This window comes from Sardina pilchardus, chromosome 18, assembly GCF_963854185.1.
Source record: "Sardina pilchardus chromosome 18, fSarPil1.1, whole genome shotgun sequence".
Taxonomy (NCBI): Eukaryota; Metazoa; Chordata; class Actinopteri; order Clupeiformes; family Clupeidae; genus Sardina; species Sardina pilchardus.
In genome coordinates this window covers 3853459-3874252 of record NC_085011.1, presented here as the reverse complement: position 1 = coordinate 3874252, position 20794 = coordinate 3853459, and the positions used below count along the sequence as shown (strand labels likewise).

The window sequence follows — 20794 nt, the reverse complement described above, 5'->3', positions numbered from 1 at the left end:
AGGCTACAGACCTATGGTAGGCCTACAGACGCACTTTTACGCCAACACGACCTGTCGAAATGTGTTGCCGCCTTCTATTCTAAAGGCAACACATTTCGACAGGTCGTGTTGGCGCTCAGTCAGTGCGTCAATAGACCTCTGAAGTTCGCCTACAAAAAGGATCCAAAGCTGCCATCTTTGCCCATATAAGGAGATCCGGGAGTTAATTGAAGCTAACTGCCTATGGCAAGTTGCATTGTAAGTTAGCTTTGGGGTAGCAAAGATCAAAGTGTGCTGTCTTCACCTGCCGAAGATCACCGTATCCATTAGAAGGCAGTGGACAAAACTGTGTAGTGAAAAACGTCTGCATTTCAAATGTCATCATCCCCGCGAGAGTTTAACAGGTGCGATTATTGAAAATCCCCATGTTATTTTCCCATAGAAAAAATCTCAAGATACCGGATCTCCTTATTTGGGCAAAGATGGTGGCTTTTTTGTAGGCGAACTTCAGAGGTCTATAGGCTAGCTACAGCTAAATTCACGGAGCGCACTCTAGTGGCAACACATTTCGACGGGTTACAGAATTTGGTGGAACACCTGTTCTGCAAAAACAACAACAAACATGGCGATTGATAAACCCCCACCTGTTCATTTTTGGAGTGATGAAGAGACAGAGTTCATGCTATGTCAGCTGAAAGCGTTAAATATTTTGAAATACATGGATGGTAGGAAAACACGGAATGGCAACCTGTTTAGAAAAGTTGCGGAACACATGGAGGACGCTGGGTTTCAAAGGACGTCTGAACAAATCCGTGTTCGGTGGAAGAACGTGAAAAAAGCCTACAACAATGCCAGGAAAAACAACCAAACCAGTGGCACGACTTCAGTTTCATGGCCATACTCCAAAATACTGAAGGAGCTGCTTGGACGCCGACCGTTGTCTAAATCCACAGAGGATGGCGTGGACATTGGATCAAGTCCTTCGTTCTCAGGTGAGTTAGCCTACTTTAAAGGCGCGATGGCACATGACATGAATGTGTGAAAATTGGCAAAGTGTTAGTGTACCCATCCTTTATTATGGTTGGTGGTTAATGTTGACATTACATAGAACATATTCTCTGTAGACAGTGCATAACAGAGGTAGGCTATACAAAAACGTCTTCCCGGTGAACCAAACGCATTTGCAACAATTGTGTACCAAGCACTCTGCATAACTAGTAAGTTTGTACAGAACCATAGCAATCCTCATCAAAGATTCGGTGTCCCTCCTCAGCTGTAGAAGTCAACATCAATCTTGAAGACCCTGTAGTAGTCTATCTTCAGCTGTGAAAAGTGTTCTAGCAGGTAGCATCACCTGGTATGGAAATGGCACAGCATGGGAGAGTGAATAAGCAAACCAGAGGGATTTAAAGGGCAATTCACTCCCTGGGAAATTACTGTTGAACCGCTTATGGCCAAGTGGCAGATGCCTCCTTACCTAAACACACACTAAATATTTCAGAATTAGGTCTACACTACATAGGCTTATAGTCAATGGACATAACATAGCCTACCGCACTTGCATACACTTCTTTTCTGACAGGGTTTTTGGGTTACACCTAGGTTAAACTTAGCTCCCAAAAGTATAGATTTGCCTCCCTTTTTAGACATGACACAACTATGTAGGCCTATAGCAGGAGTGATTGCGTTAAACACAGACCCTCTCTGGTTTGAAATAATCCTCGGCTTTATGAACACATTAAAAGGCAATGGTGATTTGTGGGCGCAACCGGCGCAACCACACAGACAACTAATACATGCAGGAGTTGGAGCAATCCACTTGGGTGCGCTATTGTGGACTTTAGGGTGAATAATAATTCAAGAAGCTTGGGGTTCAGTTTCTGCTAGCTCAGTAGTCTACATTTAGAGATTGAATCACATTCCCTATCATTATTTAATTTGCATGAAATGTGACTATAACTTAGACTAAAGGGAATAGTCATAGACACGACTTTGGTATAGTTAGACAAAGTTACGACACCGACTAGGCTTTATGAACACATTAAAAGGCAATGGTGATTTGTGGGCGCAACCGGCGCAACCACACAGACAACTAATACATGCAGGAGTTGGAGCAATCCACTTGGGTGCGCTATTGTGGACTTTAGGGTGAATAATAATTCAAGAAGCTTGGGGTTCAGTTTCTGCTAGCTCAGTAGTCTACATTTAGAGATTGAATCACATTCCCTATCATTATTTAATTTGCATGAAATGTGACTATAACTTAGACTTAAGGGTATAGTCATAGACACGACTTTGGTTTAGTTAGACAAAGTTACGACACCGACTATCGAGTAGGACTTTCTTTTAGGTCTATGGTAGGACTAGATGCAAAGAATTGTGGGTATTTTAAGACTCTTTTCAAAACAAAAAACATGGCGGACCGAGTGGACACATACACATACCGCGCTGTAACTTTTACTCACTCAGAGAATATGTGCATTTTGGAGGAGTTTAACAAGTATAAAAACACTTTACTTAGAAAATTAAGCGAGGAATGCAACAACAAAAAGAGAAATGCCATCTGGAAAACAATCACGACATCCGTAAACAGAGTAAATCCCGCGGTCGTAAGGGATGTAGCCACGGTACAAAAAAGGTTCAAAAACATGGTACAGGAAGCCAAGAAGGACATCTTTAAAAAGAAAAACCCTCCAACAGGAGGAGGGAGTCTAAAGAAACTTAAAGCGACAACCAAAATGGTGATGGCCATTTACGGAGAGGAATCGCCAATGTTCTGGGGGATCCAAGGAGGGAAGGAAAGTGGGGTCGCCAGACCTAACGTTGACGCGGGTTAGTACGGTCCCTGAAAACTCTTTCCCTTTTTTTTCAGCTCTCTCCACATAGCCACACATGATGATGAGCCATCTCTCCCCTTTTCGCTGGTTTTCTGTTGTTACCATGATGATATAGCACTGTTGACCCATGTTAGCCTGGGGGTGAGGTGTCTATTTTTTTCAAAGTTTAAAATGAGGTAGTCTTAACTTTTGTGAAACTGGCTTAGCTACTTGCATTACACTGGTCTATCTTAATCCATAGACCAGTCTAAACTACCTTAATGAAACCGTAATGTTGTGAGTATTGTGCAAAGTTTTAGTAATTTAGTGTAACTGCAATTCTGCAATTGTTTGCAAGAGGAAGCAACAGTAGCCTAACTTAGAAATGTGGGACTTGTGAATGGTCAGTTGCTTCAAACCCTGATTTTGTTCATCTCTGCCATAATTCACAATTAAAAATATTTTCCAGAAGGCTATAGCTATTGTCATGCAAACAGGCTACAACCTCACGTACACATTTAAAGTTGGAAGCCATGTCCTTGAAATGGATTAAAATCGCTTGGAAATATGTTGTGTAAACAATAATGTGTGTAGACAAAAGGCATGTGACCAGCGTTGACTGCAGCCTACAAATTTAGAAGGTGTAACAATTTCTTTCCAATTATTATCTGCAAGGCTATTTAGCAGACTAGCCCTTTTCAGACTGAGAATCCGTAGGCTACATTAGCATTTAAAGGGACATTTCACCTATTAGCATTAAGCTTTGCATCTTTAGAATACCAGTCATGTTTTTGAATGGTCGTGCATCATTCCCTCAGTTTGCCTTGAGATGGGAGAAATACGGATTTCAATGTTGGACTTGTTTTCAATGATGTAAAAATCATCACTTCTGTCATAGCTCATATTTTTAAAACAAACCAGTGAAACAGTATCCTAACAAGCAATAAGTGCCATTGTAATGCCTCAATCAAGTGATAGGCAAACTCTCATTAACATTCAACGTCTGTCATATTTCATATTAAACCACAGTGAGACGTTACTGCTGCCAATGTGGGAATTCCTGTGTAAGTTATCTGACAGCCCACTGTGAGATGCACAACATTGTTTACTTTTGTAGCCAATCACTGCGTTGATTTTTTTGAAGTCATTTTTATTTGACATATTTTTGGGGTTTTTATGCCTTTAATCGGGTAGGATAGTAGAGAGAGAGACAGGAAGTGAGTGGAAGAGAGAGTTGGGGTGGGATCCAGAAAGGACCACGGGGTGGGAATCAAACCCTGGTCGCTAGCGTGTGGTGCAGGTGCCAGATTTGAAAGTAGTTTGTGGGCTGGTTGCAGGAAAAATTCAATGGGCCGCAAGTTGATTAGCCCTGTCCTAGAGCTTCAACTCTGTAAGGTACAACTCTGTAAGGCACTGTTGGAATCCTTTGCTCAAGGCAAGTTTAGTCTAACCTATTCCACTGTCTGCTCATGTTTGTGAACAGCACCTGAGCAAGCACACTTTTCAGTTCCTCAAACATACATTCTAATTCTTTTGAGTCATTTTTTGTCAAGGAAAGGGATTAGCCTATGCCAAATGGCACTTACAAAGGGCCAATAACCATGAATAAGAAAAATCATGCATCAATGCATAGGTTTGATGAGATGCACTAAAACTAGCATTAAAACCACCAAATCCATTTTATTTAAAACTAAGCTATACAGTGTTTAAAAGACACCATGGTCCTACTGCAAGTTTGCAAGTGCTCATTCACTTAATGCTGACCTCAGAGGTGACCAAACAAGAAGACACTAACCAAGCAAACCATCTGTCTGACCGTTCAAGTGCAAGACCTGGTGCAACATCGCCGAATAGGTTAGGGAACCTTGGGACTGCAAGACATGCTGGCAAGACATGAGGTGGCGTACGAAAGGAGAAGACTGACACGGCACGACAGAGCCTCATGACAAAGAGTCCACATTCCTCTCCCTGTGCATAGCGCTATCCTAGAACTACAACCATAGTAATGTAGTGGACTTTCAAATACCCATCGTGGAGATTGAGAGGGAGTTTGAGTCTGTTTAGTTCCAGTACAGGACAGGTAATCTTTTGCCATCCATTAAATGTTTTTGTGGTTGAAAAGGGTTTAAAATTGTTCACCATTTATAATGGTAAACAAGTTTGGTATAGTCCTTATTTCTGTGCAATTCACCTTTACGTTCAGTTTAAAAGCAAGACAGTGGCAGTATTAATGCATATATTGAGGTTTTGCTTTTGATAAACAAATATCAGAGAACGAGAACCATTATACACATATTTGACCAAAAAATATTGCAAACCAGGACAGGACGGTAGTATACCTATGGGTAAAAAAACAGCAACGTTTATATCCGTTCTTTTGAACTTTTAAACATGGAAACATTTATTAACATCTACACTGTTTTCTGGCGTCCGTAGACCAAGAAGAGGAGCAGCAGTGTGCCGGTGATCAGGCCCCGCTGCTGGAGCAGGACCCGCTTCCTCACGAGTCCTCTGACTCATATCTAACGTCCTCGCCGACCTCCGAACCCTCCAGTTCTACGTCTCTGTCGCACCAGCAGTTCCAGATCACCGTCAAAACAGAAGCACCTGAAGCTGCTGGGCAGGACAGTCCCATTAGCGGAACAGCTAACGGAACAGCTAACGCAACAGCTAACGGAACAGCTAACGGCGAATTACCGAGACAACGCTCGCAACCGAGCCTGCAGCCAGGGACTCCGACTCCAGTCTCGGCCCCCGCGCGGAGGACGTTCAGCATGCCGTCGCGGTTCACGTCCCTGAGCCCCTTCGAGGAGCAGCTGCTGGCCGTCCATCGGGAGCAGGCTGCGGCTATCCGCGAGGGCTTTCGCTCGCTGGCGCAACAGAACCGACTCCTCTACCAGGAGGTCTGCGAGACCAACCGTAGCGTGGCCCGGATCGCCTCGGCGGTGGCTGAGAAGGCCGCAAGCTCCTCGGGAACGACCGAAGAACTGATCCGAGTGCAGCAGAGAATAAGTGAGAGCATCGACTCCACTAACAATCTCCACACGCGGGTGATTGACTTGCTGTTCTCACAGCAGGAGCAGCCCATTATGCTCATGCCCAGTGAGGATAAAGGCATGAATGTTTGACCCAGTGGAAAATAGGTTGCTTCTCATATTAATTCCATTATCGCCTTATCGCACAGTAAATTAAACGATCACATTTTTTCAAATCTCAATATTGCCCGACTGGGGTGTTTACATTCATGTCATTAGTTTTCAACATATTTGTTAGTGATGTCCTAATATATTGCAACAACTACACTGTATACACAATATTTTCTGGGACAATACTACTATATTGCCAAAAGTATTAGGTCACCTGCCTTGACTCGCATATGACCTTAAGTGACATTCCATTTTTGATCCATAAGGTTTAATATGACGTTGGTCCACCCTTTGCAGCTATAACAATTTCAACAGCAATCAGTGCTTTGCGCCTGTCACGTTGGAACAGGAAAAGGCCATCCCGGAGCTGGGCTTGGCCTCAGAGGAGTCGAAGCTGTTGTAGCTGCAAAGGGTGGACCAACGTCATATTAAACCCTATGGATTAAGAATGGGATGTCACTTAAGTTCATATCTGAGTCAAGGCAGCTGACCCAATACTTTTGGCAATACAGTGTGTATTGTGCAGCAAAAATAGTTGCCATGACAGGTCCAGTGGTGAGGAACGTTGTGCGTATCAGACTGATTCTGACTGATGTTGTGAAATTATTCTGTATTTTTGTGTGTCCTGATACCTTTCCATGAGCGGTTTCATGAGCAACAAGTCTACCTCTGCTTAGCCCCCTGTTTTCTGTGAAAGACACTTAGCCCAAACTCTCCTATGATAGTTTCATGCTCCCATGCCTCTTCAAGATTGCAGGTGCACCAACGGAGGCCCTCTAGGTTCTGCTGATCCTGGGCTGTCCCCCAGAAAAGCTCTACTTATCTGTGTAGACCGTGTTTTGTCTTACTCCTCTCTTAATGTTATTTCCCCTCGTCTTTGTATGTCTTTTGGTGTAATTGGGGCCTGCTCGCAGAGTTTCTCTGTCCCAAGTTGTTGTCGTCTTTGGAGACAGATACCATTCAAGACACTGTAGCCCAGGGCCCTGATGAACTGTATTGAGCGTTACTTTTTCAATTTGGTTCTCGCTGTTGTGCCACTGGTTCTTCTGATTCATTTCTGCAGTCTGTCAATGAATAAATAACATTGATTACTGATTCAACATCCAGAAGTTCAGTGTTCTTTTCAAGAACCGGTCAAGTTTATTTTCAGTTCGAAGTTAGCTCAGTTAAATGTACAACTCAAGGGAAAGACTTTACTTTAATCCATCGACATCTAATGTTGACATGATGTAGGCTATTGTGCAATACAGACACCGTTTCCTCATGATACTACCTTATTTAGCATATGGAATGCCATACTGTTTTAGGAAGCTTTGTCCCAGAGCGCCAGGAATCTAGGTCATTGTTGACGATATTTGTACAGCCACAGTATATTCTATGTTAGACCTATGAACACATTCGATAGCTTGTTTGAAAGGTGAGACTTGAAGCTCTCAGTGGGTACAACCATTTATTTCTACATGATTTCTATATTTCTACGTTTCTGTGAAGTGATCTGGCGAGATTGCCACTTAGTAGGCTACCCTGGAAATCCTGAGTTCTTGCAAGAGCACAATTTGAATTGTGTCTGCAAGATACTCTGGCAATGAGCAATGATGCACCTTACTTTTACCGCAGGAATCAGGGGAAACCAAAAAACGAGTGGGCGAGCTAAACTCAGCGCTATAACATTAGTTTTATCCAATTGCGTCGAAGTCCAGAATCAGTCAGAGTAAACATTGGTCGTAGTGTTATCCAATTGCGTGCAGTGAGATTTTCAAATGCATGCTTGGTGCCGCCCCTCGAGTTAGGCCATTGTCATTATTCGTGACCAGACCCTTAATCTGAAAGATTCCAGGGTCTGGTTTAATACCAGGCTAGCCAACTAGTGATATACCCACGAAAAAGGCCTGGTTTCGACCTGACCTTGCAGTTTGTTCAGGAGACGATCGCTCCTTGTTTACATCTGGAAGGCTGAGACGCTTAAGGAACAAGAAGAACCACGCTTGCAATTTATATATTTATATATAGCCTATGTATAAATATACACGTTAAAGTTGTTGGGGAAGCTCTGCAGAGAAATATGCAAGCATAAAACGAGCGAAACCGAAACCGGAGATGAAATCGCCAATCCTGCATAGTTTCTCTTTAAAAAAAGCTAAAAATCCAATATTGCATTGTTGCCATTCAACACATGGGAACTAAAAACACAATATTGCGTATAATGTGTTAAGGTAGTGCAATGCACTAATCTGACTGAAGATGCAGATGCCCCTCTTAGGACAAACTCTTGCATCATTTTGCCCACGTGACCCCACATTGCCTCTGCAGTGTGACTGACATGGCCTGTTTTAACCTCCGACATGGCCACACTTGAAGGGGATCTGTTCCATTGCTTTGCCATGTTATTTATGTGATCACTTGTATGTGGCCAGTGGATTTATTATGGCACAGTATGGATGGTTTCACGATATTGACTTCATTTCCTGAGGACACTTTTAGGACAGAAATAGACTTTCAGAGCATCCACTCTCTTTTTTAAGTCTGGATATTTTCGATCCACACCATGTCATCGTATGCATTCTCACAATGCACCATGATCGATCACAATATCATCAACGTATATGAGAGTAATGCCGAAAACACTTATGAGAATGCATTAAGTGGATGTGTTAAGTAAATTACTGACTGACAAATGCATGCATTTACTCACCCCAGCTTGCTATGACCTTGTGACCAAGTTTAACCTCTGAAATGTCCGATGTCTGCATTACTTTGCCGTGTTACATATGTGACTCTTGCACACGCTAATAATAGCCAGTTTCACTTCCATACAGATACATTTGTGCTTTGTAAACTTCTCTTAAACTACAGACGAAATTCAAGAAGTGTAGTGAACATGTGGTCGTGGAGACTGGCTCTGGGAGGGCACTTGGTGAGACAATATTGGTGAGACAAACTGCATCCTTAGGAAGGATGCAGTTTGGTCTTGGTCAAGTGAATCTCTTATTAGAATTTCACTGCAAGTGTTCCTCTCTTGAGGTACTCTCACAAACCAGTGGAACCACAGTGGGTTGGATATTGGTGGTTGGACTTATTTGTGGTTATTTGGGGTCCTCAAATAAAATGTCATCCATTATGCTTACTTTGATAACACATTATTTTGTTATTAGCAGCTACTTAGGTGGAGCAGTATGCAGGGGATGTTGCAATAATGCAGCCTGGCTAACGCCACCACTTCACAATGAGAATTGGTCTGGGAACTAAACATTAATTTTCCCGTATTTGAGGCATGGTTTACGATTGCCCAGAACGGTTTATTGGGGGCTACGGATGTCTATCAAATGCGTCTGTGCATAGCTCATATGCCAGTCAGTTGTATCAATTAGCCTGACATAATGTAGAACGTTTTAAATAAAGAAACATTACATTTTTCAGTAGTGATAGGTGTGTGATTTGAACAAAAGGTTTTGTTCTTACCAAAATACAAGTTTTGGTGTGTCGCTTAAACGTCGCCATCGTCTTGCTGTCCCCCTAGTCCGCTAGTTGAGGCAAAAAATAGGGCGGTGGTTCCAGGCTGCCTTAGCAGCGTGAATCAAATCATGTGCAAGGCAGCATGGGAATACCCAGGCTAACAATGATGAACGCTAGAAGTTACTATTGCTAGCTAATCTAACCTGATCATGTTAGTGTTGAGGTATCATTTTTGAAAATCCTGCAGTGAAGTTTGGCAAGTAAACTTGAGTCTTTCATCTGGATTTCATAGTTACTGTAGTTGGTTTGTTATGGGGGCAAAATGAAGTAAAACTGATCGGTGAATCGATATGATCATTTTATTAAAACTTAAGTCTGGAGTGGTCATCTTGTTTAGGTGAGTAAATTGCCAAGAGGACACCCGTAATGAAAGAATAACACAGAGAAAACAGTTTGAGGCTCAAGAAGGGTTGCAGCCCTCTGTAATAGTACAAAACATATCTGCTACTAGAAATCAACATCCAATGGATTCCACATGAGAAAACTGGCAAATGAATGGGATTGGGATATCAGATCAGATACAGTCATACAGTTATGTATAAAGAGCACACTGGTACTGATAATAATAATAAGCTTCAGAATTGCCTTACTGAGAATATATTACATAGAAAGGTTTTGAAGTTGCAACCACAAGTCAGTATTGTTTAGTGTCTTCGCTATTGGACTCAGGCATACACCTTTTCTACTTCAAGACAAGATATTACATTGACATAGTTTCATGAAGTTTCATGCCTTCAGCTGGGTATTTTGAACACCGTTTGGTGACTGAAGAGCTCCTGCTATATTTTGACTAGTCATTTCACTAATTGTTACTCTTTATGCTTCTAACATCTCCAAAACAATCTAAAAATGTCTAAAACAAGACTACGAAAGAATAATAATTTGACCTTATATAGTGTCTTTGTTATGTCGGCGTGAGTTTACCAGTACAGAGTTTGTATTGTCTATGTCATTGTGGATATGACATTTGACTCCAGCAGGTAGGCTCAGAGCTGTAGAGGGCCTTATGGGGAGCTTATTTAGCATTAACTCTTAAATACAGCTACATTTACAGTTACGCATATACAATCTGCCCTGTATAGATTTGCTGGTCCTATATCTCTTACTGGGACTCTGCTGGCCAAATATGTATCCCTACCGTCACACCGGTGTGTTTGGAATGTTGGAAAATTAACATTCTAAAGAATACCTGGGTTCATTGAATTCTACATAGAATTTTAGAACGTTGAATTGTTGCGGAATAGAATCTTGTGTTAGAATGCTCAAAACCCACCCTTTTAAAGGTTAAACCTCTACATCAGTATATACCTCAGCCCAAACTGTCACCAGCTTAGACAGCCCTGCTGGCACGTGAACTGTTTCAGCGCGGGACCCAGTGGGGGGTGGGGGGAGGGGCTGTCTGAGCAAAGGGGCTCTACTGGTTCTGCTTGAGCTCCGTGACGCGTCGCACCGACCCCACGCTGGTGGTCATGCTGCCCCAGTCGCTGTGGCGACTGTAGGAGCCGGGCCGCAGGATGTACTGGCGGCCTCGGTAGTGGGGATGCTCGTGGAGGATCCAGTAGCCCTCCACCACGTTGCAGGAGGAGATGCTGCGGAACTGGAAGCTGTCCTGCAGGTTGGGGCAGTCCTCGTTCAGCTCCATCATCTTACCCGCAAAATCGGTCCTCTCGAAGATCTTCAGCCGGTATGATCCATTGTACTGTTGAGTGATGCATTTTATGGGGATATATGAGTTTTTTTTTTAAGGAATGTTATGACTTCTCTCTCTCTCTCATGTTGTTTTACTTGACCTCTGTTTCACCATTTTACTCTGTGTCTGTCTGTCTGTGTGTATTTATGTACATATTATGACACGTTATTAACATACTGAAAACATTTGGTGACAACATAATACTACATTATTATGTTGTTACATACCTAGCTACATATTCATTCAGAAGTTATTAATTTGAACTTATTAAATATGAGTGTTTTCTTACAGAAGGGATGATTCGGCAGGAGCGGATGCAGTTGTTGAAGCCGGCCCAGCGGTGGTGGTTGGGGTACTTGCCCTGGGTCAGCATGTACTGGTAGCCGGTGTAGTTGGGCTTCTCGTAGGCCACCCAGCAGCCGTTGTCCACACGGATAGAGTTGCAGCGCGAGAAGTGCGTGTGTGTGTCGGCGCAGTCGCTGCTGCACTCATAGTGGCGGCCCTCGAAGTTCCGTCCCTCGTAGAAGATGATCTGCTGACCAGGGGACAGATCGGCTGTGTTACTGCAGGTCACATGCGACAGGCCACATGGAAAACAATACTGTCACACCAGGGTTTGTGGGTGCAATGTCTGCTTAAACCCTCTTTGTCTCGACAGAATCGGTGTCTCCGGTAAGCGAGTAAGATGCCAGCAAGGGCCTGACTCATTAGCATTGGATGTAAATTATGTTTCAGGCTGTTACTGAGGGTACTCAAATGTGTTGTCACTCACTACATAGACTATCTTGACGGTTCTTTACCAGAAACAGTTAAGTGACTATGTCTCTGATTATGTAGTGACACAACCAAACGACAAAAGTTGTGTATACTCCTTACAAGCACAGATCGACTCAAAATGAAAGGGTCAATATTCACATCCCAGGAAAGCAGGAAATACTGCATCCCAAACCGTTGAAAAGATGTCTTCACTCTCAATTTGTTGTTGCTTTTAGTGTCTGTTTTTCGAATTTCAGCTCATAGAAATTACTGAGTGGGCAGACATCTTTTCAGCAGTTTTCAGTTCTCATCTTTTCACTATGTCAAAGTGCAACTCTAAAAACATAAAAAAAAAAAAAAAAAAAAATACTGGTTGTGTTGACATGTTTTCAGGCGTTTACAAATAGAATCACACTCAATCTATTGCGACACACCACTCGTAATAAACACTAGGCAAGGCGTTGACATGGAGGTGACACAGTCCTCTTACCTTGCCCATTGCGGTTGTAGAAACAGGTTAGGGGCGTCCCATGCATGCTGGAGCCTTTTACGTGCCGCACAGACTGGCCAGAGCATTGTCATTAAAATGGTAGAAAGGCGCTCGTGTCAGCACAATCGGCGCTGTGGGGTTCCACCGCCACACCAGCACGGCAGACAACCCCTGTGCAGTCTTTACATCTGCGCAGCGCATTGTCATTCAAATGGGCTTGTGCTCCATTGCTACCCAGGGGCACAATACAGTTGCTAACTCTGTAATTGTCACGGGGGTGGGCAGGTAAAATATAAACAACTGACGGATGACTGGGTCACAAAAACAGTGTGTTGTCTCTGGACAACCTAAAACACAGTTAGTTGGCGCCTGGACTACATACAGAGTGTGTATGTTTATCATTTAATATATGTTTGTTTTACTTTACAGATGCTTTGATATTGATTCATATCACCAGTCAAGCCTATTAGAAGCTAAATAGATCAATAAAGAGCCTTTCCCCTCTCACAATCTTGAGCCACAGTTTAAGTTTAGTAGGGTACAACAGTGTGTGAGTGTGATTGGGTGTGCGTGTGTGCGTGTGGTTGTGATTGTGTGTGTGTGTGTGTGTGCGCGCGCGCGCGCGTGTGTGTGTGTGTGTGTGCACGTGTGTGTGTTTACAGTATATGTCTGTGTGTGTGTGTGTGTGTGTGTCTGTGATTGTAAATACATATGTGTGTGTGTGTGTGTGTGTGTGGCTGTGATTGTATATACATATGTGTGTGTGTGTGTGTGTGTGTGTGTGTGTGTGTGTATGAGCTCTCATCTTTCATGACTGTCTTGATCAAAGGTCTTTGGCGTAGTTCAGAGTAGCTCAGAGCTCCCCACGGGGCCGTGTGTGTGTGTGTGTGTGTGTGTGTGTGTTTTTTTTCACCCTGCAGAGGCGTTTTCTTTTAAGGAAGTGACGCTCACCACACACTGCATGAGGAAACGCACTGCTGTTTTTACCACACTTAGCTGAGCTGCAGCGCAGAGGGCCAGACAGCGCGCAGCCTGAGAGAAAAGATGTGCACGCCAACAGACGGCCTGAAAGACTGGCTGGCCTCGGCACAGCCCTGCTTTTGATTAAGGAGCAACGGACAGTAGGTCACTCTCAAATGCCAGGCCTTGCCAACTGAGTGAGTATATTAAAGACGTGTGTGCTCAGGCTGATTGGGGACTTTATTTTATTTTTCTATTTTTTATTGGAATTTGTTTATTATTTAATCAGAAAGGAGGAGTAGACACAGAACAGCTGATTTTTTATTTATTGCCTCTCTCATCTGTATGGAGATGCTATAACTTTAGACCTGCAATCTAGTCTTGCAATGTCAAAGGCAGTCTCCAACTGTGAAATTATGTGAACTTCACGACAAGTGTGTTTAAAAACTTGTGAAGGAGGAAGTTAGACACCGTAATCACTCTTCCTGTTCTTTCTGCCATGCTAGTGTGCTTTACTGTAAATGCATTTTTAAATCATTTGATACTAGGAAGTCTTTGTGCACTCAACAACATCATGTTTTGTGTAGCTTTTTGCAAAGCTACTGTCAGACTCCACACATCGCTCTGGCCCGTAACATGGGCTGGTCACAACTGGACCAGGATCAGCTGTAGAAGTGAATTGGTCACAGCATGGAATGAATAGACGGCAATAAAACATATTAATAAACTATTTCCCCCATGTGGCCAGTTTAAAACAGCCTAGTTGTGTATATTGTAATCTCAGTTCAGTCTCCTCCGTGTGCTTCCAACGTACATGGTACGTACATGTATTGACAAGTAGGCCGTGGTTATACTATCAGTGCAGTATACTGTATTAGTGGCGTTGGACTTCTCGTAAGGCTTATCATAAACCTTATCTGTGTTCAAAGGGAATGAAGTTCATATTCTGACCCAGGATTGCCATCTCATACCCACCCATATTCTCTCATGATTGGTGTACTAAACTAGGATGCAAATTGCTGATGGTAAACGGTGTGATGCAGACGATTGATGATACCGAAGTATGTGCAATGACCTTGTGTGTTGTTGGCTGAAGCCCCAAGGTCTTTTGGTTAAGATCAATGTTTCTTGTTGAAAAATAAAGCAGTGCCAACAACGGTCCTTTTCACCGTGCTATCAGAATCCTGCATACTTTCAGGTATTACGGAACTATTGACATGTTACACCAATATGAGAATCAGTGGGTGGAGGTGGACATTCCAGAACTAATTACAGGGTAGCGCTCTATGATCTGTGGTTCCCACAGTTATGGAAATGTAGTGAAGACCTTATATGAAATTCAGTACAATTGTTGAATGTTTTTGAAAGTGGACTCTGTGGGTATATTGTGAAAAATCATAACAAAGAATAATTTCAAATTCTTTGATAACTTGGATTTGTTGGGAAATGACAGAATAGAGAATGTCAATGAAAATGGGAACCCTGTTTGTATCACTGATGGGCTACTGATGGGCTTTACTTGAATGAAGTTTGTCTTTCTTTATTAACCAAGTTCACTTTAGTCCATATATTGTAGCTGGCATGCATTGTGCCTATAGACTTTGCTCTGTAGTCTGTAGTCTGTAGTAATAAGGGTTATTTCAGATAAGTCTGTTGTCTTATAGTACTGACATATAGTATACCTATTTGTATATCTAGACAGAAGGTTCAAATGATGGAGACAGATAGTAATTGTTTTGTACTTTTATGTCTGAACATATTTATTTATTTGGTTATTTGTTTGTAGCATCATCTGCAATTTGCAAAATGAGTGAGGTGGCCATCCTTTACACTGGTGAAGCTGCTGAGTGGGCCAATTATCTCCAGGTCATCTTTCAGTCCTCACGGCAATTCCCTAAGAACTCTGTCGTCTTGCACCTAGTGGACAGCGAGGCCCCTCTGGAGGACCTGGACTCGAGGGCCCTCTCGGACGTCAGGTGCATTTTACTCTTGCTGTCCGCCGTCTTCCTGGACATTCAGAGTGAGCCGGAGGTATACGAAACATTCCAGAATCTTCTGTGTTCTCCGCACACCGTGGTGGTGTTCCTGTGTGGAGTGTCCGAGGAGGACGTGAGCTCTGATTACTTTGAACACTGGGACAGTTGGAAGAAGCTCACCGCTGATGACGAGCCACAGGTGTATGTCCGCACTGTGCTGGAGGCCATTACCAATGGTAAGACTACAGTAAATATCCGTGTATTAGGCCATTACCAATGGTAAGACTACAGTAAATATCCGTGTATTAGGCCATTACCAATGGTAAGACTACAGTAAATATCCGTGTCTTAGGCCATTACCAATGGTAAGACTACAGTAAATATCCGTGTATTAGGCCATTACCAATGCTAAAACTACAGTAAATATCTGTGTATTAGGCCATTACCAATGGTAAGACTACAGTAAATATCTGTGTATTAGGCCATTACCAATGGTAAGACTACAGTAAATATCTGTGTATTTGGCCATTACCAACGGTAAGACTACAGTAAATATCCGTGTATTAGGCCATTACCAACAGTAAGACTACAGTAAATATCCGTGTATTAGCCGCATTGTGTATACACAGGACAGTGTTAAATGCCAACTAAAAAAATGGAACCATGTATTAACGGAATCAGATTCAGAACCTGCTTTAATCATAAAGAGGAATGATGAAAATAAATGAATTCCGGTGTATAGTGCAATGCACCCCCGTATATTAATCTCTAGCTTCAGAAATTTGGCACAATCAATGTACAAACCTTGGTTAATAGTCTAGGAAATTATGGTACATCAAAATAGTGTTTTTTAATGTATTTCGTCAAAATAGTACATTTCAAAGCACTACATCTGACACATTCTACCTGTTTGGTTGAAAGATGGTATACTGTTTCTATGTAGACCTATGCTTTTTCGCAGATAGAAATCGTAACAAATACCAGGTTTCCTCAAAAAGAAATTCAGAGTATCAGAAAGCAATATTTTGCCTACAATGGGCAACACATTACATTCTCACTGTCATGATTGGTAGCATCATTTGTATACCTCAGGGATTTGTTCCTTCTTGGGAGTGAACTGTAAACTGCTGTACGCTTGGGAGTGTACAATATATAAGTAATTTGCTGCTTCTGGGTTTTTTTTTGTTGTTTTTTTACATTCTTGTGTTAGTTTAGAATTCATTGTTCACTCTTCATGTACACATGTACTTTAACTTTTACTTTTACACTTTCTGTATTCTGTATTGTTTTTGGATATCCATCTGGTTGGTCTTTCAATGATAATATAATGTCCCTGGTTAATGGTACTCAATTAACGGCATATTATTGATTAATTGTGGCAATTTGTACATCTAGTTCGAAAGAAGTTTGCTATGATGATTTGAAGTATGTTTCGAAGATCCAGCAGTTTAACATACAGTAGTCAGTGTTTACTGGAAGTGTATCAACGACGCAGGAAGTGAATCAGAAAAAGATCTCACATTTTTACTTAACCAGAAATCTAACATCGCAAGAAATCTATATCCATCCCCTCCCGCAGCACCTGTTGCAGCATAGAGCAGCCCTCCGGTTATCTGATCAACATAGAGAGAAGTCCCCTGGCAAAGATTTGTGTTTTCATGCAATGTATGTGTGTGTGTGTGTGTGTGTGTGTGTGTGTGCCTGTGTGTGTGTGTGTGTGTGTGTGTGTGTGTGTGTGTGTGTGTGTCTCGCTGCTTCTCATCGGAACACTGGTAGAAATATGCCCCGAGGTTGAGCATAGTGCCCCATTGTGACTTGTGCATGGGCCCCCCTGTGTCCAATTCTTTACCTGAAACGGAAACAAAAATGGAGGCCGCTTTTGTGCAGAACAGCAGTTCATGGATGCGTGAGGCATGTTACTCTTTTTTCTGTTAGCCAAAAGTATTAACCCACTGAGGCGTTACAGAAGGTAACAGAAGAAAACTACAGAGTGCTTCACACATTTCAAAGCTCATATGATGAATTAGAACATTTCTTTTAAGATATGACAAAATTAAAGAACATGTGAACGAATTGCAGTTTCACTTCTGTGGCCTGTAAGAATGCTATATGGTTTTGGCAGTTTGTTGAACTAAGACTAAGAGGAAGCTGAACCATTCAAGCTTGTCGAATGCCGGTAAACTGCATTTCCCTATGAAAAGCTGACGTTTTGAATGTTTCTCGTTCAGCTTCTAAAGATCCTGGACCTGCGCGGCAGGAGGAGGACTGGCCGGCTCCCCCACCGCCTGAAGAGGTGCCTCCTCCCCCTGAGAGCGAGGAGAACATCGTCCCTCCTGATGACCCATCACCTACGGCCGCTGTGTGCGACGATGGGGGGGAGCAGGGGATCGTTCTCTCACCACTTGACAAGAGTCGAGACACCTGCCCCATCCCCCAGGCCTGTGTCACGGTGCAGCCAGAGAGAATACCATGTGGGGTATGTGTTCTGGCCATGGAGATATAAATACCATTTTGATATGTGTATGTATGATTTGTAAGGGTAAATGTTTTTATAAATAATATCCTAAAATATATTTTTGATGTTACATGAAGAAGATGGAAATGCCATTCCTAATATCTGCCCAAGATATTCAGAGTGTAGTTGTGTGTTGAATCAGAAACCACAGGCATGATACAAAAATAAGTTGCACTGCCAAGTTTTTTCAAATGTATCATCGCAATACGAGTAAGCCAGCTATTGTCAGTACAAGTTTGTTAGTGCCGATGTTAGTGTTTATTGTTAGTGTTTGAGAAGCAAGTATAAATGTTGTTAGTCAGCAAAAACTGAGAAACAAAACTCTTTAACCAACCAACCAACCAACCAATCAACCAAGGAAACTGCAAATGGCAAGATGCTGAATACGAAACACACATACTAAATGCATGATGTGTAGACAGATATATTTTCGCTGACCTTCAAATTCACCACAGGGTGCCGTGTGCTGTATACTGTGGGCTATAAAAAGTCTATAAAACTGCAAGTTACTTGCACACAATGAGCTGTAACTTGATTCTCAGTACCCAGACAGAGACAACCAGATACCACAAAATGTACTTTTACAGTGTAATTTGTTTATTATGTACTTCACCTGTGAGGTGTTGGTCTGTGATATACAAGGAGTATAGTTGAGTTAGATTTAAAAGTTAGTGTATACATCAGATCCTTCCCATTTCTTTCTCCTTTTGTCTGGAAATATACCAAAAAGAGGTTCCACATTCCACAAATATTTTCCAGCATTTGGTCAGGGTCTTACAAATATTCTTCTATGTGATTTGTACACCTTAGCTTTGTCTTTCCGTATTTTTTATTATTTTTTTGATCTTCCTCTGTGTCTTCCTTAGCCCATCGTAATCTTTGCTTTTTTATTGGCCAGTCTGAGATGTGTTTTATTCTTTACAACTCTGTGTAGAAGGCCAGTAGCCTGAAGCCAGTTCTTCTGAGGGTGTTGATTCTGGTGTTTAGTGGGTACTGTTTCACGAAACTGCCAAACTAGGCACTCCAAAAGTATTTGTCGTCTTGCTCCGTGTGCACTGGGGCCTAGCCGGTTTACTATTCTTGCTAAAGCCAGTTGAGACATACACAGCCTGGTATGATATTTTTTTAATGAGTTTCTTAGTCATTATTGACATGGAATCATTTTCATTTCCCAGAACAAGACTAGATAGATATATTTCATAGGAAATATCTTTGTTTCACAGTAGCCACTGCTCTAGATACTCAACTCCAGTTGCATTGCTTTTTAAAGAAGGTCAGCTGTTTTCAGCTGTGCTAGCATAATTGCAAAAGGGCTTGTCTAATAATCACTTACTCTTTCAAAATAATAATCTCGGATTAGCAGGATAGTGCAATAAAATGATCAATTTCCTTCTACAATAGTCATTCATAATTTATAACAAATGATGGGTACACTGTATATCTGATTGATTTGATGGTGTTTTAATGGCCAACAACCTAATTATCACCCAACTGACTGCTAAACCAAACAAAAATATTTGAAAGTTAGCAAATAATTACAATTACACTAAAAGACACTGTAAAATGAACACTTACACATGTGTGTGTCTGTGTGTCTGTGTGTCTGCATGTCTGTGTGTCTGTGTTCGTGTATAGATTTTAGCGTTTGTTGTTCACTCATTTCTGCTCTATATGTTTTGTCAGGAAAATGTAACTGTGTACGTCATCCTGCTGAATAAACTGGACGATCAGGAAAACGTTGAGATGGAATTTTCGGGTGAAGACCACAGCAAACGTGTTCCTGGAAATTTTGTGAATGAGTATACCGTCAGTGGCCCGTCACCTGGTAAGTGCAATGACAAAAGCCCTGACTCAAAGCGAAAAAGAGGAAATTTGAAACAGCACCCACTTTGTATGACGTCCACTGTAGATTTGATCAAGTGATTTCAGTGTGCTCAAGTGCTCATACGCCAGTCTACGATTCCGGCGAAATTACTTTGTTGATATTTCAGGTCAACAGCCAAACAAATGACACCCCTCTCTGTCCTGTGCTCCTTAAACAATGCTGTGATTGGCTGGAAAAGTGCACGGCCGAGACTGGGCCTGTTTGTTTGTGTCCCATCAATAGTATTAGGACTGTGTGTGACCACGTCATGGGACAGCTGGAGGAATGTGAGAAGCCATTCATTGAATGAGACAATTAAATGAATTGGTTTTGAATTGTGCACTGTACCTTTAAAGCTCCTGATAGCCGTGGCATTTTGCCTCAGGTTGCCACTCAGTGTTCTGCTTCTCTGTTTCAGATATGCCATCAGGAGAGGTGACTCTCACCCTGTACAGCCACAACTCGCCAATTTGTTCCAAACGCCTGACTTATTACACACCAATGGATGAAATAAACTACCATCTGGACAGAGCAATGGACCCTGTCCAGTTCATGTGCCAGGTTGGTCATCACACTGTTTGCACTTGTCAGCATATGTGATGGGATGTGGGGAAAAACCCACCACACGGTGACATTTCACTAGCTTAGGAATGGCACCAGAATCTGAAGTTGGTAAAATTTCACCAGAGAGGGTTAAAATGGAGCAATAATCAAGGATTTTTGTTGGGTTTTGATGGGTTTTCCCAGATCTCATCACATATCAGTTTTCCTGTTTAGATTCTATAGTTTGTTGGATGGGGGGTTGAGAAAAGTGAGCTCTCATGGAGATGATGCATGTAAATCCATTTGAGCAATGTTGTTGGGCAATCACATGACTGGTTCCTCATGTTCTGATAAGGGATAAATTGCCCATGGATGATGAAATAACTTTTTTGGGAGGTGGGGTAGGGTTGGGTTGGGGGAAGTATGATTGGGTCCTGGGTATTTGCCAAAAGGGTGTTCTCTTTGGACCCTTACATTTTCTATTACTCTGTTCAGTAGATTTAAAGTTAAGAAGAGAACAAAGACATATTTTTAGAACAATCTAAT

The 20794-nt window shown here is 42.2% G+C and overlaps 3 protein-coding genes across 5 annotated transcripts in view; 2 read left to right on the top strand and 1 right to left on the bottom strand.

Moving 5' to 3' along the window:
- The first annotated feature begins 507 nt into the window (after positions 1 to 507).
- Positions 508 to 5923, top strand: LOC134064396 (uncharacterized). The gene is made up of 2 exons (XM_062520315.1): positions 508 to 971; positions 5232 to 5923. Exons 1-2 carry the CDS (start codon positions 602 to 604, stop codon positions 5921 to 5923), a joined length of 1062 nt encoding a protein of 353 aa, XP_062376299.1. The 5' UTR covers positions 508 to 601.
- Positions 5924 to 10806: 4883 nt separating this feature from the next.
- Positions 10807 to 12465, bottom strand: LOC134063798 (gamma-crystallin M2-like). 2 transcript variants are annotated; one of them, XM_062519511.1, is made up of 3 exons: positions 12391 to 12465; positions 11434 to 11676; positions 10807 to 11153 (listed from the first exon to the last, which is right to left on the bottom strand). In XM_062519511.1, the coding sequence occupies exons 1-3, from the start codon at positions 12397 to 12399 to the stop codon at positions 10869 to 10871; spliced, it is 537 nt and encodes a 178-aa protein (XP_062375495.1). In that variant the 5' UTR covers positions 12400 to 12465; the 3' UTR covers positions 10807 to 10868. The 2 variants fall into 2 exon arrangements, with proteins under 2 accessions (XP_062375495.1, XP_062375494.1); XM_062519510.1 differs by having other exon boundaries at positions 11434 to 11679; positions 12391 to 12464.
- Positions 12466 to 13373: 908 nt separating this feature from the next.
- Positions 13374 to 20794, top strand: part of pik3ap1 (phosphoinositide-3-kinase adaptor protein 1) — a 19833-nt gene continuing 12412 nt past the window's right edge. The window contains exons 1-5 of one of the 2 annotated variants that reach the window (XM_062519508.1): positions 13374 to 13547; positions 15137 to 15562; positions 17555 to 17802; positions 19525 to 19666; positions 20124 to 20266. In XM_062519508.1, the coding sequence (XP_062375492.1) occupies positions 15157 to 15562; positions 17555 to 17802; positions 19525 to 19666; positions 20124 to 20266 (939 nt within the window). In that variant the 5' untranslated portion in view covers positions 13374 to 13547; positions 15137 to 15156. Of the gene's footprint in view, positions 13548 to 14407; positions 14549 to 15136; positions 15563 to 17554; positions 17803 to 19524; positions 19667 to 20123; positions 20267 to 20794 lie in introns of those variants that run through there. The other variant, XM_062519509.1, reaches the window with a different exon arrangement.